The sequence below is a fragment of the Odontomachus brunneus genome, unplaced genomic scaffold (genome assembly GCF_010583005.1).
Source record: "Odontomachus brunneus isolate Ranch 3 - 2012 unplaced genomic scaffold, Obru_v1 Obru_scaffold_034, whole genome shotgun sequence".
Lineage (NCBI taxonomy): Eukaryota > Metazoa > Arthropoda > Insecta > Hymenoptera > Formicidae > Odontomachus > Odontomachus brunneus.
The window spans coordinates 892,011-892,332 of NW_022639484.1; the positions used below are offsets into that span (position 1 = coordinate 892,011).

A 322-nucleotide genomic window follows, 5' to 3' on the forward strand; every position below is an offset into this window, starting at 1 on the left:
TACTAGCACCATCACCAGCAGCACCAGCAACAGCACCAGCAACACCAACAGCATCAGCAGCACTTGCGGCACTAGCAGCAGCAGAAGCAGCAGAACTACCACCACCACCACCTCCACTAGCACCAACAGCACCACCATCACTGCTAGCGCCACCACCAGCAGCAGCAGCACGAGTAGCACCAGCAACACCAGCAGCACCAATTGCGGTACCAGCACCACCAGCACCACCGTCACAACTAGCACCATCACCAGCAGCACCACCAACAGCATCTGCAATATCAGCAGCACCAGGAGCAGCAGCAGCAGCAGCACGAACACCACC

The 322-nt window shown here is 58.4% G+C and overlaps 1 protein-coding gene across 1 annotated transcript in view; it reads left to right on the forward strand.

Annotated features, from left to right (window-relative positions):
- LOC116843607 (serine-rich adhesin for platelets-like) overlaps nt 1–322 on the forward strand; it is a 10,894-nt gene that overhangs the window by 1,046 nt on the left and 9,526 nt on the right. The window contains 1 exon segment of the mRNA XM_032814141.1: nt 52–173. Coding sequence (XP_032670032.1) covers nt 52–173 — 122 coding nt within the window.